The 13,403-nt window shown below is 38.9% G+C and overlaps 1 protein-coding gene across 4 annotated transcripts in view; it reads right to left on the bottom strand.

Annotated features, from left to right (window-relative positions):
* Nucleotides 1–13,403, bottom strand: part of Ttk (TTK protein kinase) — a 36,697-nt gene that overhangs the window by 18,520 nt on the left and 4,774 nt on the right. For 2 of the 4 annotated variants that reach the window (XM_013032268.1, XM_013032272.1), the window contains exons 5-13: nt 12,553–12,659; nt 9,180–9,323; nt 8,323–8,437; nt 8,099–8,171; nt 7,912–8,006; nt 7,011–7,098; nt 5,703–5,823; nt 3,160–3,305; nt 86–222 (exon numbers count right to left, since the gene is read on the bottom strand). In XM_013032268.1, coding sequence (XP_012887722.1) covers nt 86–222; nt 3,160–3,305; nt 5,703–5,823; nt 7,011–7,098; nt 7,912–8,006; nt 8,099–8,171; nt 8,323–8,437; nt 9,180–9,323; nt 12,553–12,659 — 1,026 coding nt within the window. The remainder of the gene's footprint in view (nt 1–85; nt 223–3,159; nt 3,306–5,702; nt 5,824–7,010; nt 7,099–7,911; nt 8,007–8,098; nt 8,172–8,322; nt 8,438–9,179; nt 9,324–12,552; nt 12,660–13,403) is intronic. The other 2 variants (XM_013032269.1, XM_013032271.1) reach the window with 2 other exon arrangements.

The following is a 13,403-nucleotide window of genomic DNA, read 5'->3' as shown; positions in this document are numbered from 1 at the left end:
ACAAACACATGCAGATCTATTTGGTCCCACAGCCTGTCTTCTATTTTACCACTCTGAGTTCTGAACAGGTACAAAAAGTAATTACCAGCTCATGTAATCATCCAAGGTATCTCTACTTGGTGTTTTACAGATAGACTTTGGATCAATCCATTTAGGTGCGGATACTGATGGTGAGTGCTTTGAAATGGGCAAGACAGGTTGTTCAATCGTGGCACGTTTCTGCTAAAAGAAAAATTTAAATGCTATGACCAAGTTTTCAGATGAGTCACACAACAGCTAGCAAACATAACCTTTAAAAGAAAATAATAAAACTATTATGAATACCAGAAGCATACAAAAACAGGTGGGCGTATGTGTTTTGTTGACTTTCAATAAATTTTTAGTTCAATTCTTTTACTCCACATTCTTAAACCTAACAGACTGCTCAAATTGATTACGATCATCAGAAAAGCACACAAAACTGTCTTAACAAAATAGGACCTGAAGTCATCTCCTAATCAGATACATTATAATGAATATTGAACTTCTGTAACTAAGACAAACGGTTTCCTTCAATGGTACAACAGGTCTATTAGCATTGATGAGGACCTGGGTTCACTCCCCAGCAAAAACAAAGTTCCTTAGTAAAACTACTTTCCACTTCAAATGTGACCAAATACTAATTATTTAGCAGAGAGAGAAAGGAGAGAAAGAGAGAAATAGTAGATGCCACTGTGTGCTCCTCTTGTGAGAGATACACAACCTGCAGATTTCAGCTTGTTACAAACCCCACATGATAATGAATGCACACTGTCTACAGCCTGGAGGCAGAACCTGGCCTGCCACCTATTTCTGTAACAGTTTTTGGAACAGGGCTATGTCCATTGGCTTACACAGTTTGTAAGTATTTCATGCTCTGATAACAGAGTTGAGTAGGCGAAGCCTACCAACCCTCAATTTACCAATCCCTGCTCTACAGCATCTGAAATACTTTAGAGTGCTTAGTTAAACACTCTACATCTACAGATGTTCACTTTAATTTGGGGAAAATTTTACTCATTAAGTAGTAACTTGCAGGTAGATTAAAAAACTGACTTCGATTGTAATTTCAACCCGTTTCCTCCATATGCTTTCAAGAATCACAATAGATAAATCTATCCTACTTTCTACACTGAAGTCCTCAGTTTTGAAGATAGTTGGTAAATCTCTTTTCCTGGGTAAATTTTCCCTTTAAGATGTGTGTGTACACACACATACATTAGAATTATGGTATGTGATTAAGAAACCTGTAGAAAGATAAAGGAAAACAAAATACATGGGTAAGAATGGGATAGTTGCATTTGATATTTAGCAGTCAGAGTGAAAATACAGGAGTGAATAGCTGATGTGAATGAAGGGAATGGTTGTTAGAAGGAAGAAGTTAGGGACCAGTGATACACAGGGTGTAGAAGACAGCAAAAAAGTGGCAGTGATTGGGCTTTGAGTGACCCACGGGCTCATTTCTTGATGGAATGATGAGGAATTGCTAGGATTTTCAGGGGTGGAAGAACCAAGTAAGGAATATGATGATGTTATCCGGAAGGTAGAAGCCTCAGAAGAGTAGGCTGTTTGCAAGAAAGGGAGAATGAAATAGGGTGGACCATAGGAGCTCATAGCTAGAAGGAAAGAGCAGCAAGACAAAAATAACCTCTCCGTGAGACAAGATTACGGGATCAACAATGGATGCAAGATACTGGTTGTTGTTTATTTTCTATATGCCCAAGAGTTTTCCTAGTCACCACTGTCTAACTTTAGAATCCTTTCATCACCCAAAAGGCATCCATTTGCCCATTCCTCCCATTCTCCATTCCCCAACAACTACTTGTCTACTTTTCATGTCCATAGATTTGCATCTTTTGATTATTTATGCAAATAAGATTGTACAATACGGGGCTGGGAAGGTGGCTCAGTGGTAGAGAGCTTGCCTTGCATGCATGAGGCGCTGGGTTCGATTCCTCAGCACCACATAAGCAAAAAGAAAAAAGCCGGCAGTGGCACTGTGGCTCAAGTGGTAGAGCGCTAGCCTTGAGCTGAAGAGTTGAGGGACAGCACCCAGGCCAAGAGTTCAGGCCCCACAACCGGACCCAAAAAAAAAAAAAAGATTGTACAATACATGGCTTTTGCTGATGGGCTTCTTTCACTTATGGTCCCAAGGTCCATTCATATTGGAGCCTATACAAGTACTTCAATATTTGTTAGTGAATAACATTCCATTCTATGAGCCCACCATATTACACACCATTAGCAGATATTTTGTCATTTCTACTGTAGGGCAATTATGAAAATATCATAAGCATTTATGCACAAATAATGTGGTATGTGTTTTCAATGCTCTTGATTATAAACCTAGGAGTAGAATTAATTAGATCATGTGAGAACTCTGTGCATACCCTTCTGAGTAACTTTCAGACTGTTTTCTAAATTGAATATATCATTTTCCACTCCAAGAGAATGTTATAACTCTCTAGATCCTCACCAACATGTTATTGTCTCTGATTACTACCACCCTCATTGGTATGTAGTGGTATCTAACATAGTTCCAATCTGCACCTCTCTAATTACCTACTATGTTTTCTTTTTTTTTTTTGGGGGGGGGGGAGGTCCGGTCATGGGGCTTGAACTGGGCCTGGGCACTGTCCTCAGCTCTTCAGCTCAAGGCTAGCGCTCTACCACTTGAGCCACTGCACCATTTCCAGCTTTTTTCTTTTTTTTGCTTATGTGGTGCTGAGGAATCGAACCCAGGGCCTCATGCATGCAAGGCACGCGCTCTAGCACTGAGCCACCTTCCCAGCCCCTATGTTTTCTTTTGAACACAACACCCCTTCTGTAAAGAACCATATTTATACAAACAGGTTAGGGACTAGTTTTGGGCCACAGGCTTTAGTTTATCAACTCCTGTGCCAAACACATCAACAGTCTAGAAATACTACTGGAAATAAATTCAGTCTGATATGTTTTCACTATAGCTGCTATTTACCATTGTATTCCAAATGATTTTTTTAAAGGCATTTTTATAAGGAAACTATACCACTATAGATGGCACATTAAGATTCACAAATGAAAACATTTAACCAGATCATCAAAATTCAGACATGCATATGAACAACAGTAAAGCTGAACGTTAAGGGAAAAGAAAGTTACCTCTGTATCAAGCTTTGGAGTTGCTTCAGGAATATGCCGCTGATTTGAAAATACAGGGTTCTGGTTCACACATTCTGACTTTTTCGTTGACTGCCATTGTTTCTTTGTACTTCCTAGAATCTTTGGATCTTGATACTCTTTACCTTCTGAAATTAAAAAGTAAGAATAAGACAGGTGCCAGGGGTTCATGTCTATGATCTGAGACACACAGGCTGAGATCTGAGGATCACCCAGGCAGGAAAGTCTAGACTCTCACCTCCAATCAACTCTAGATCAAAAGTGGAGCTATGGCTCAAGTGACAGATCACTAGTCCTGACCAAAAAAAAACAAACAACAATAACAACAAAAGTTCAGGAACAGCACCCAGGCTCTGAATTTAAGCATCAGGACTAGCACAAGAAAGGAAGGAAGGAAGAAAAGAAGAAAGGAAGGAAGGAAGGAAGAAAGAAAGAAAGAAAGAAAGAAAGAAAGAAAGAAAGAAAGAAAGAAAGAAAGAAAGGAAGGAAGGAAGGAAGGAAGGAAGGAAGGAAGAAAGGTAGGAGAGAGACAGAGACAGAGAGACAGAGAGACAGACAGAAAGAAAGAAAGAAAGAAAGAAAGAAAGAAAGAAAGAAAGAAAGAAAGAAAGAAAGAAAGAAAAAAAGAAAGAAAGAAAGAAAGGTAGGAGAGAGACAGAGAGACAGACAGGCAGAAAGAAAGAAAGAAAGAGAGAGAGAGAAAGGGAAGAATGTGATAAAAACAAAAATAAGGCCAGGTTTGGTGGTATTCTGTAGTCCCAGTTACATGTCACAAACTCCCATCAGATTTTTGTTGTTAAAAAAAGGAAAGCAGCTGAGTGCTGGTGGCTCATGCAGATAATTCTAGCTACTCAGGAGGCTGAGATCTGGGGATCGTGGTTCAAAGCCAGCCTGGCAGGAAAGTCCATGAGACTCTAATCTCCTATAAACCACTCAGAAAACCAGAAGTTGAGCTGTGGCTCAAGTGGTAGAGCACTTGCCTTGAGCTGAAGAGCTGAGGGACAGGGCCCAGCCCAGAGTTCAAGACCCACAATTGACACACCAAAAAAAAAAAAAAAGGAAAGAATTTTTATCAGAGAACCATCTTTGATTTAGCTGCTGATATTTACCAGTAAACAAATAAAATGTACAAATATAGATGTTAAAGTCTTGCTAATGAAAGGAAATAATTTGCCTATAATTTATGTTACGTTACAAGGGCCTATAATTTACTTATAAGGGCATTATAAACAAAAAGGCTCAATATTATATTTATGCCATATAAATATGATAATCTTATTCCTTTCATGTTAACAGATAGAAGAATTCTACATAAAATACTAGCAATTAGTATGCAAAAAGATGATAAAACTATATCCACATGGAGTATTCCTAAATTCAAAGTTTACTTACTTGAAAATCAATGTAATTTGTCATAATGAAATAGGGAAAGAAAATGTATGACTAACTTAACAGATGCAGAAAAAGCAGTCACAAAAGTACTATTAGTGAACTAAATATAAGACAGAAGTCTAAAATTTACAGCAATCATTAAGATACATAAAATCTTCCCTTAAAATAAAAACACAACAATGTTAATTATCATCTTTTCCTTTTTTTGGAGGGGGTCAGTTGTGGGGATTGAACTTGGGGCCTGGGTGCTGTCCTTGAGTTCTTTTGCTCAAGGATAGCACTCTACCACTTTGAGCCACAGTACCACTTGCAGTTTTCTGGTAGTTAACTGGAGATAAGAGTCTCATGGGCTTTCCTGCCTGAGAGGGCTTTGAACTGTGATCCTCAGATCTTAGTCTCCTGAGAAGCTAGTATTACAGGCATGAGTCACCACTGCCCAGTTCTATCTTTTCTATATATCATTTTACTGAGGGTCTTAGCAACTACGGTAAGACAAAACCATATACCTACATGGAATTATCTAATTTATAACAATTCGAAGAGGGAAAAGGGTTTCTTCAATAAATGCTATTGAGCAAATGGATATGCACTGGGGAGGAGGAAAGAGTATTAAAACCTGATCTTACACATGTAAAGTTATTAAGTTCAAGTAAAATGTAAGTCTAATTGTGAACTTACAGTGACAAATCTAAAATATATGAATGTATCTCAGAGCTGAGGAAAATTTGTTTAAAAACACAAAAAGTATCATGAGGCAAAGATTACTAAATTAAAATATATTAAAATTGGAACCTTCTTTTTATTGCAGGAAGTATGACTCAAGTGATAGAGGAAAGTACCCGCCTAGCAAGCATAAGACTTGGGTTCGTATGCCAGTATAGCAAAAAATAGAAAAATAAGTAATATCAGTGTTTGTATGTATATCAGATGTCTCTAGGCTTCTGTTGAGATGACTTCAGAACCAGTAAAGCTGTTGCCACTAATGAAGCAGAACAAACTACTATTATTGATTTTTCTATATATTAGTTATATATACCCTTACATCACAGCTCCTAAGTAATCTTTTTTTTTTTTCTCAAATTGTAACATGGTCTTCTTAACTAAAGAAATAAATCTGATTCTATCACTTTTACCTTCTAATTTAGTTAGAAGAGTTGGCTCAGTTTTATTCTTCAGGGTTATCGAATCAGTAAGAAATTCAGAATTCTTTTCATCTGATACCACAGGCTCCTTGGGATGGATATTTTGAACAGACTGTATATAAAATGCAAAAAAGAAAGATTTAGAGTACCATCAACAGTGAAAAGCAAAATTAACTATTGAGAACAAATGAGAACTACCTAAATTACTGAATAGAACAATAGCAAGATTATAAAGAGAAACTTAGGACATTTGCATTGCAATAGACAATATTACTCAATTGCTAAATGTTTGCTACATATTATTTAACTTACAAGAAAAAGTATTAGAAAGTTAGTAAGAGTCTAACAGAATGCAGACCCATGACAACAAAACACTGAAGTATTTCTGTTTCCATGACAGTACTTTCACTATGCCCTTTCCCACTCCCACCCCCAGAACTGGATATGGAACCTGGTTATCTGACACTCTCACTCACTAACTGCAGCTCTACACCATCTGAGCGAGGCCTCCAATACCTGCCTTTTTTTCCTTGTAATGCTGGGAACTGAGCTGAGGGACTTGACAGTCCCAAGCTCTCTACCAGTGAGCTGTATTTCCCAGCCCAGATGGTTATTTTATTACTAAAAACAACTGCATTAATCAAAATCAACATTTGTATAACTAGATAGTAGCTATTCTAGGAGTAAATTTCTTACACAAGCCTATTCTCTATGAGAGCTAGAAGCACAAAAAAACAAATAAAATTTAATACATAGGCCACAAAAGCAAAAGGTATTCACACAGACTATAAAACTGAAAAGACGCATATTTCTATGTCAGAGTAAGTTTAAGCCAAGTATACTAAGATTCCTAGAACCCCTAAAAGAAAATAACAAAAAGCAGACAGTGCATATGGAACTAAAATAATTTTCCATCTGTGAACCAGTCAGACTTGACTACTTATGACCCAAAATACTCTCTAGTTGTTGTGTGAGATGTGGAAACACATCAGAAAACACATTTGGCAGTAACAATAGCTCCTCCAGCAGCTCCCAAACTCAAGTCAACTACTCCAGAGAAACACAAAGGCCTAATACATGCTCCTCATGGTCCCAGAGGTGATGGTTGACCCTTGCTCTGCATCATTACCGGCTGAGGAACAGTAGAGGACCTGTGCCCCACTCGTCACTGGTGGTCTCCTTACAGTTTTGCCAGCACTGATGGAAATACTTGAACCTCCATCCCTGTCCCCAAAGAAAACTGCACAAACCCTTCATCGGAAACCCTTGCTTCCTATCAAGATAAAAGAATACAAATACCTTCAAAACTCTTGATTCATAGGAATCATTTCCACTAGGCTTAGATCCAGACACAATCAAATCTCGGCATTCTGATCCAGAATTCTGTCTGTTACACAGGAAATAAATCATTTCAATATTTAATTTGAAGTCAATATTTTCAATGTATTTTTTCCCTCTTAAGCCTGTTTTTTATTTGTATAAATTACATAAATCAGGAATTTTAACTCTATGGATGATAGCAGACTTTATGCTTCATGTTGATTTTGTTTGTTTGTTTTTTGTTTTTGTTTTTGTTTTTTTTCCCGGTTGTAGAGCTTGAACTCAGGGCCCAGGTGCTGTTCATCCTTATGCTCAAGGCTAGCACTCTAACACGTAAGCCACAGGGCCACTCCTGGTTTTTGAGTGATTAACTGGAGATAGGAGTCTCATGGGACTTTTCTGTCCAGGCCTGCTTTGAACAGCAATCCTCAGATCTCAGCCTCCTGAGTAGCTAGGATTATAGGCATGAGCCACTGGCACCGGCTTCAATATTTAAAAAAAAAAAAAAAATGTTTCCTAACTTTTAAATAGCGCCTTTAATAAATACTTCCAATGAGTGAAAAACAAAACATTTCTCTACTCAGCTTTTCTTCATGATGACACTTAGGAACTCAGAAACGTATTGCTGGGCATTGTGGCATATACCCGTAATCCTAGCATTCAGGAAGCTGAGGGAGGAGAACAACAAGGTTCCATGCCACCCTGGATTACATAGCAAGAAAGAACAAAAAGAAGGAAAAAAAATCACAGCAAAAAGAAACTCAATAACTTCTAATACTGAAGGAAAATTTAATCACAATTACTGTTGCTAAGTTAAAAATTAAAGACCATTCTTCTGTAAATCTTTAAACAAATTTAAAAAGTTAAAAGTCCAACATACCTTTTTGTAAAAGCTGGCACAACTGAGCTATCCATCTTCTCTTGATAATCTGGGCTGTTTAGAAGGTTAATTGGAACTCTTCCAAATGGGCAAGACTGAAATGGTTTGAAAGATTAAGTAACCAGTAACCAAGAGACAGGGATGAGGCAACTATCACCTTAATCAAAGCAGACTCAACGTAACTTACCACTTTAGTTTTGTTAGTTTGCTTCAAAGGATTTCGAGGACCTATTTCTGCCTCTTGTGAGGGTATGTTCTCTCTAGACAGAAAGAAAATGCCTCTACTTTTTCAAAGAATGTTAACATGCATTTCTTTACTGCTACACATCACTATCACATTTACAAGCAACTGTATCTGGAGATAATTTACATAAATTATGAGCATGCAAAGAACCAATGAGGTTTTCTTACCCATTAAATAACCAGGCTTTAGTGGCCAGTCCTCTGGAGTCACTGCCAATGTCCCTATTCGGCACATGTCCAAGAGAACCAGAGGAGGATTCTTGGGCTGTTAACATGGTAGAACCTGTGAAAATATCAAAGCTATGATCAAGTTTGTAAGGACATTAAAATAAAAGAAGAAATAATCTTAATTAAGAATATTTTTTAAAATCAATGTACAATAAATAACTGGCCTCATGCAAGGTACATAGACAAGATGTTCCAAGATGATACTGTCCAATGACCTTGTCAAATCCTCAGTAAGTACATAATGGTCTCCCTTGAGGTAAAAGCAGGCTCTATATCTAAAAGGAAAAGGCCATCATCCCTGGCTTCAACAGAGTTGCTTTTTAAAGTTTTACCAATGAAAGTGTGATCACACACACTCAAAAATTCCAAGCCGGGCGCTGGTGGCTCACGCCTGTAATCCTAGCTACTCAGGAGGCTGAGATCTGAGGATCGCGGTTCAAAGCCAGCCGGGGCAGGAGAGACCGTGAGACTCCTATCTCCAATAAACCACCAGAAAACCGGAAGTGGCGCTGTAGCTCAAGTGGTAGTGCGCTTGCCTTGAGCTGAAGAGCTGAGGGACAGCGCCCAGGCCCAGAGTTCAAGCCCCACGACCGAAAAAAAAAAAAAAAGAAAAAAAGAAAAAATTCCAACAAGGGTAAGCCTTTTTAACTTCTAAAAGTCTTCTATCTTTTACTATCTGCAATTAACTTCTGACTTGAAGCATTCTACATAAATTAAGTTTTTCTACAAACCACTATCCCGACTCCTTTTGCAACCCTACTCGCCATGGAAAGGCAGCAGCATACACTGAAAGTTACCTGACAGACTCTTCTTCTCCTCCTCTGAAAGCAGTTGCTTTTTTTTGAGGTTTAGGTTACATATGGCAATTTCCAGCATTTCCAGTGGGACTGCTCCACTTTCCACAGCTTTGTGCAGCAGTTGTTTACTTTTTCTGAAATTACCTAACAAAGTTAAACAAAAGGAAAACCTGTTGTTTTATGTAGCATACCCCAAATATTTCATTAAAACCTAAGAAAACCTTATTTCTTCCAAGATTCATAGCAAATAGGAATGCCTCACTTCTTGTGCACATAATCAACTCTCTTTGGCTAACAACAATTCATGTTAAAAATAGTTTCAACAGCCAGGAGATGGTGGCTCATGCCTGTAATCCTAGCTACTCAGGAGGCTGAGATCTGAGGATTGCAGTTCAAAGTTACCCCAGGCAGAAAAGTCCCCAAGAGACTCTTATCTCCAATGAGACTCTTATCTCCAATTAACCACTCAAAAATCAGAAGTGGAGCTGTAGCTCAAAGTGGTAGAGTGCTAGCTTGAGCTTAAAAGAGCTCAGGGACAATGCTCAGGCCCTGAGTTCAAGCTCCACAACCAACAACAACAACAAAGAGTTCAATATGTAATAATATACAATTGACCTATTGGTGTAGTCAATTACTGTGGTCCACTGTCAGAAGTTACAAAAAGCACAAAGCAGTACAAAAGAAAAAGCAAAGTCCAACTACAGCAGTTAGAAAAAACAAGAGGTGGGGCTGGGAGGGTGGCTCAGTGGTAGAGCACTTGCCTTGCATGCCCAAGGCCCTGGGTTCGATTCCTCAGCACCACATAAGCAAAAAGAAAAAAGCCGGAAGTGGCGCTGTGGCTCAAGTGGTAGAGCGCTTGCCTTGGGCTGAGGAGCTGAGGGACAGCGCCCAGGCCCAAAGTTCAGGCCCCACGACCAGACCAAAAAAAGAAAGAAAAAACAAGAGGTAATTCTGGATATTAAAGTAGTTCTAAGAGCAGCTTATCTCTTACAACCGACTATAAAAGTATCTTTCAAGCTAGAGACTGTGGTACACACCTGTAATCCTAGCCTTCTGGAAGGCAGAGATCGCAAGGGATAACATTTTGTAGGTTAAAAAGAAAAAACAAAACAAGACCCCATCCCAACCAACAAAAAGCTGGCCATGCAACTGTCAGCCCAATTACAAGACAAGTAAAAACAGAGGGATCTTGGTCCAGGCCAGCCAGACTAGAAAGATAAAAGGTGAAATCCTTTTTTTTTTTTTTTCCTTGAACTCTGGGCCTGGGCACTGTCCCTCAGCTCTTCAGCTCAAGGCGAGCGCTCTACCACTTGAGCTACAGCGCCACTTCCGGTTTTCTGGTGGTTTATTGGAGATAGGAGTATCACGGTCTCTCCTGCCCGGGCTGGCTTTGAACGGTGATCCTCAGATCTCAGCCTCCTGAGTAGCTAGGATTACAGGCATGAGCCACCAGCGCCCGGCAAGGTGAAAAAACCCTTTTTGAAGAGTAATGAAAGCAAAAGGGGCTGGGGTCTAAGTTGTAAAGCACCTGTCTAGAAGTATAAAGTCCTAAATTCAAACCCCAGTACCACAAGAATCATTCACAATAACATTCAGACATAAAAACAAGGCTGACACCTTTTGCTAAAAGGAACCATCCATCAAAATGATCTGTGTAAACTCCTTTGTACAACTATTTAAATATAATGGTTTTAAATGACCTATGTCAACATTTCAGCTGTAGGACTCAAATTACAAAATAGCTGAGCAACACTGATTGTTGCTTGACTATGATAGAGATTAAATCCACAAATTTATTGATAGTGATATGATCAGAATTTTAGGTCAACAAGTTTAGACAAGAGGTAATTTGAGAGCTTAAATAGATCCCTTTGAGAACCTAATAAAAGATTAGTAAGAGAAGATACTGCATGAGTGCATGCACATGTGCACACCCACCCACACATCAGACTCTACACAGGATCTTGAGAAGTAGTACATTTCCTAGCAACCTATCTATCACTCCTGCTTAGCATAATGACACATGCAGATTTGCGTATACTGCTACATTGTGGTGGTTTTTGTGTCCAAAGATGTTAAGTTTTACAATTGCTCTTGAAAGGTTAACACTTCCAAAAGATTTTTAAGTAGAAGGGAAGGATACAAGTTGTAAAGGCCTACTGACCAAACCTACAATTACAAAGGGATGAATTTGGGGGACAGGAAAAGGAATAGCTTTTTTTTTGCCAGCCCAGGAGCTTGAACTTTGGGCCTGGGCACTGTCCCTGAGCTCCTTTTACTCAAGGCTTGTACTCTACCACTTAAACCACAGTGTCACTCAAGCGTTTCCAGAGTAGTTTAATAGAGATAAAGAATCTCTTGTACTTTACTACCCAGGCTGGCTTTGAACCATAACCCTCAGATCTCAGCCTCCACAGCAGCTAGGATGACAGGTTCCCCATCAGGAATAGCTTTTTAACAAGCACCCTGACACTACACACAATAGACTGAAGAAGCATTAAGATTAGTTCATGAATAAACATCTCCATAGGTCAAAGTTCATCGTCTCAAACCATCTGAATTGTATAATTCTCCAATCCTGGAGCATATGTAGTAGTGAACAATCCCTGGGATTGTGCCAGCAAGGATGTTTATAACAGATTAGTACCTGGGACCAGAGCAGAGCTAAAGCATTAACAAGGCAAAATGACGAAAAGAGCAAAGACTAAAGAATGGCCAGACTAAACGTGATTGAGGTAGACATACCTGATCAAATTCAAAAAGCCCAGACTACTAAGAAACATAAAATGTTTTTATTGTTGTATATGAAATCACAGTTTAAGTTCTGGCTTAATCCCCCTATATCCTTCACTCTACAAATACTCAGGAAAGAAACAACTTTCCTTTAGATATTTCCTGAACCACAGCCTAAACACTATGTTCATTCTTTTCTCTCTAGATCATTGCTTATAAACACAGCACCTAGTATAATACGTTTCCATATTTATGCTTAAGAATCACCCACCTTGGTGCTGGGAAGGTGGCTCAGTAGTAGAGTGCTTGCCTTGCATGCATGAGGCCCTGGGTTCGATTCCTCAGCACCACATAAGCAGAAAAAGACAGAAGTGGCACGGTGGCTCAAGTGGTAAAGCACTAGCCTTGAGCTGAAGAACTGAGGAACAGTGCCCAGGCCCAGAGTTCAAACCCCACAACGGACAAAAAAAAAAAAAAAGAAAGAAAGAAAGAAAGAAAGAAAGAAATCACCCACCTGGCCCCCTGACTAACTTGTTTGTTTTTTGGCTTAACTCTACACAGATGATTTAATATTAGGGTGTTAGTAATACAAAAAATGATGCTTCTTTACTGAAAGGTAAGTTTGACATTTTCAGATTACCTTGAGAAAGCTCATACTGTGCAAAAGATATGTGCACAAAAGCAAACTTCTTGCAGTTTGCTCTGGCCATCTGAAAGTAGTCACGTGCATCATCAGGCTCTTGAATACTGGAATAAAAGATCAGAGTTAATTTTCCTTCTTCCAAAACAGATACCACTACCTAAACTTGCTAACCTTTTTCCCCTCAAAGACCTAAGGTATTGCTTTGCTGTGTGTGTAAAATTCAAAGGGTAAGTTATTTCTTAAAATCTTTAGGCAGTCTAAAACATGTAACTTTTTTGGAAACATGTATATAGGAAAGTTTATGTTAGTCCCTTCTAACATAAATTAGTTTGCATTAAAAAAAAAAGCATTCAGTCAAAATAGTCATTTGACAAGTTTTCACTTTTCCTCTTGGCAACAGAGTTAAAATGTTAAAACTCTTTTACTTAAAATGTAAAAGAGTTATTCTTATGTGTGTATATGTGAAGCTTGAACTCAGAGCCCAGACACTGTCTCTTGAGCAGTTTTGCTCAAGGCTAGCTAGTGCTCTACTGCTAAAGCCAATGTTCCATTTTGAGCCTTTTTGGTCATTAAACGGAGATAAGAGTCCCAAGGGGGCTTCTCAGCCAGGCTGCAATCAAACTGCAACCCTCAGATCTCAGCCTCCTGAGTAGTTAGATTATAGGCATGAGCCACCAATTAACAGTTAAGGCTGACACTTAACCACTTTAAGCTACAGTGCCACTTCTGGTTTTCTGGTGGTTAATTGGAGATAGGAATCTTCATCTCACAGACATTCCTGCCCAGGCTGGCTTCAATCCAAGATCCTCAGCTTTCAGCCTGCTGAGTAGCAAGGATTACGGGGTGAG

This window comes from Dipodomys ordii, unplaced genomic scaffold, assembly GCF_000151885.1.
Source record: "Dipodomys ordii isolate 6190 unplaced genomic scaffold, Dord_2.0 Scaffold152, whole genome shotgun sequence".
NCBI lineage: Eukaryota > Metazoa > Chordata > Mammalia > Rodentia > Heteromyidae > Dipodomys > Dipodomys ordii.
The sequence above is the reverse complement of the archived record's forward strand: the minus strand, read 5'-3'. Positions and strand labels throughout refer to the sequence as shown.